Source organism: Eurytemora carolleeae, unplaced genomic scaffold, assembly GCF_000591075.1.
Source record: "Eurytemora carolleeae unplaced genomic scaffold, Eaff_2.0 scaffold285, whole genome shotgun sequence".
Taxonomy (NCBI): domain Eukaryota; kingdom Metazoa; phylum Arthropoda; class Copepoda; order Calanoida; family Temoridae; genus Eurytemora; species Eurytemora carolleeae.
In genome coordinates, this window is record NW_019396196.1 from 47,040 (window position 1) to 48,007 (window position 968).

Below are 968 nucleotides of genomic sequence, written 5' to 3' on the forward strand. Positions count from 1 at the left end.
GATCCTTTCCACCATAGTTCACTGTTGCGGCGGAATAAAAGAATTCATAGATGACCAAAACTAGAGGTGTACGAGGGCATTTGTTTAGGGACGGGGACGCGCGCAAAAAAAATTTGGGGTTCCCCCCCATTGGCAACATTGTGTCCCCCCCATGATTTCCTGCATACGCCCCTGAATATACCTGTAGAATCCTAATGTTGCTACAACAAAAAGACTAAGAATTAGAAGAGCCTTCATTATTCAGCAGAGGAAGAAATCCAACTGATAACAGTTTATCTTTGTATTTTGTTTTCTTACCGTTAATTCAACTTTAACACGTCAGAAAGAGTGTCCATGTATTGTGGAATTATTGAACTTTGGAGACGGACAAAAAGGAAATTAATTTTTAAAGTTATAGTTATGCAAGTTAAAGGTGTAAAAAAAACTGTGTATCATGTGGATAAACTTAGTCTTTACTATCTTCTTCATCATGTAGTTCAAAAATATGATGTTACCCTCTGTTCCAACCAACCCTTCCCCTGAGTACCCTCCCTTTCCCTTATACTTCCTCACCACTTCCTGACATTTTTTCTATCATTATTATGTTTAGAATGTTCACTGTACAGCGTACAACCATATATATATTTACAATTCTCATTCGCTTATAATGGGCCAACCAATCAAAATAACCTACTCTAATGAAGCAGGTTCAAACTACACAGTAAATTGTGATTTTTAATTTGTATTATCTCGTGCTTTGTAGTTGAATAAAAATATGAAATAAAACGTGAAATATCCGTTTTCTTTCTAAGCATCTTAAAAAAAGACTTTAAACTTGAAGGGTCTAATCAAGATTAAATAATTCTTGATTTCTTTCAAAATATTTCTTATGTTCAATTATGGATGTCTGTAAAACTGATTTGCAGATTTATTGCTTCCAAAAATATTGGAGATAATTTAACCATTTTGTAGCAAGAAAAACGATGATA

At 34.0% G+C, this 968-nt stretch overlaps 1 protein-coding gene across 1 annotated transcript in view; it reads right to left on the reverse strand.

Moving 5' to 3' along the window:
- The window catches only part of LOC111697863 (lysosomal aspartic protease), a 3,968-nt gene extending 3,680 nt beyond the window's left edge, over nt 1-288 (reverse strand). Inside the window, exon 1 of the mRNA XM_023467998.1 lies at nt 182-288. Within this exon, the coding sequence (XP_023323766.1) occupies nt 182-237 (56 nt within the window). The 5' untranslated portion in view covers nt 238-288. The remainder of the gene's footprint in view (nt 1-181) is intronic.
- Between the last annotated feature and the right edge of the window lie 680 nt (nt 289-968).